This window comes from Fukomys damarensis, unplaced genomic scaffold, assembly GCF_012274545.1.
Source record: "Fukomys damarensis isolate Sample0158 unplaced genomic scaffold, DMR_v1.0_HiC HiC_scaffold_30, whole genome shotgun sequence".
NCBI classification, from domain to species: domain Eukaryota; kingdom Metazoa; phylum Chordata; class Mammalia; order Rodentia; family Bathyergidae; genus Fukomys; species Fukomys damarensis.
The window spans coordinates 59689612-59690511 of record NW_022900942.1 but is presented as its reverse complement, the minus strand read 5'-3'; the positions used below and the strand labels follow the sequence as shown (position 1 = coordinate 59690511).

Below are 900 nucleotides of genomic sequence, written 5' to 3'. Positions count from 1 at the left end.
ACGGGACGGGGGACCGCGGGACCGCGGCCGGGCCGAGAGCGGCTGTGAGCGCCCCCTCTCCACCGCCCTCCGCCAGGTGGGGAAGACCGGCTCCTACCTGCAGTTCCTCAGGATCCTGTTCCGCATGCTCATCCGGCTCCTGGAGGTGGACGTGTTCGACGAGGTGGAGATCAACGCGCGTGAGTGCGGGGCGCGGCCGGGCTCACACTTGAATTTCTTCCTACCTGCGTCCCTTTAGGTTCCAGCTCCTTTGTGATCTTGCATGTTTGAATGACCCTCACCACCGCCCGCCTGCCCTAGGCTTTGGAACGAACGCCCCTAGCACAAGCACCCGGCCCTGGAGGGTTGGGTTTGGGGCCACGGGTCGGGGGCGGTGGGATCCGACCTGAGCACGGAGTGCAGGCGCGCGGGCTCTTCGCCCCACGTGTCCCCAAACCTCTCTGGTATCAATTTCTAAAAACTCCGTAGCGGAAACCAAGTTTAAAGCAGCGGTGGCGAAGCTACAGTGTGGGGCCGCAGCGGGACGTTCGTACCGCGAACGGTCGAGAATTCGCCACCGCCGCTTTGGTGTGGAAATTAAGCCCCGGAGGACACTGGCGTGGGAGTCCGTGAACCAGTGGGTAGGAGGGGAAGCGGACAGCGGGGTCCCCACCGGGAAGGGGCGCTCACCGTCCGCTTCCCTCCCGGCCAGACCACAGCGAAAGCAGCAGCGCGAGCCAGGCGGAGGGGGAGCCCTGGCCCGACCTGGAGAGCTTCAGCAAGATGCCCTTCGACGTCAGCGTGCACGACCCCAAGTACAGCCCGACGAGCCCGGTGTTCTCCGAGACGCTGGCGGGCGTGAAGCAGGGTGAGCGCGGGAGGCCGTGGCCGCTCTGCCCTCCGAGTGGCGGGGTCCTCGGC

General features: G+C 66.4%; 1 protein-coding gene across 1 annotated transcript in view; it reads left to right on the top strand.

Moving 5' to 3' along the window:
- The window catches only part of Greb1l (GREB1 like retinoic acid receptor coactivator), a 124270-nt gene that overhangs the window by 109391 nt on the left and 13979 nt on the right, over window positions 1-900 (top strand). The window contains exons 22-23 of the mRNA XM_033757414.1: window positions 1-179; window positions 692-847. Of these exons, the coding sequence (XP_033613305.1) occupies window positions 1-179; window positions 692-847 (335 nt within the window). The remainder of the gene's footprint in view (window positions 180-691; window positions 848-900) is intronic.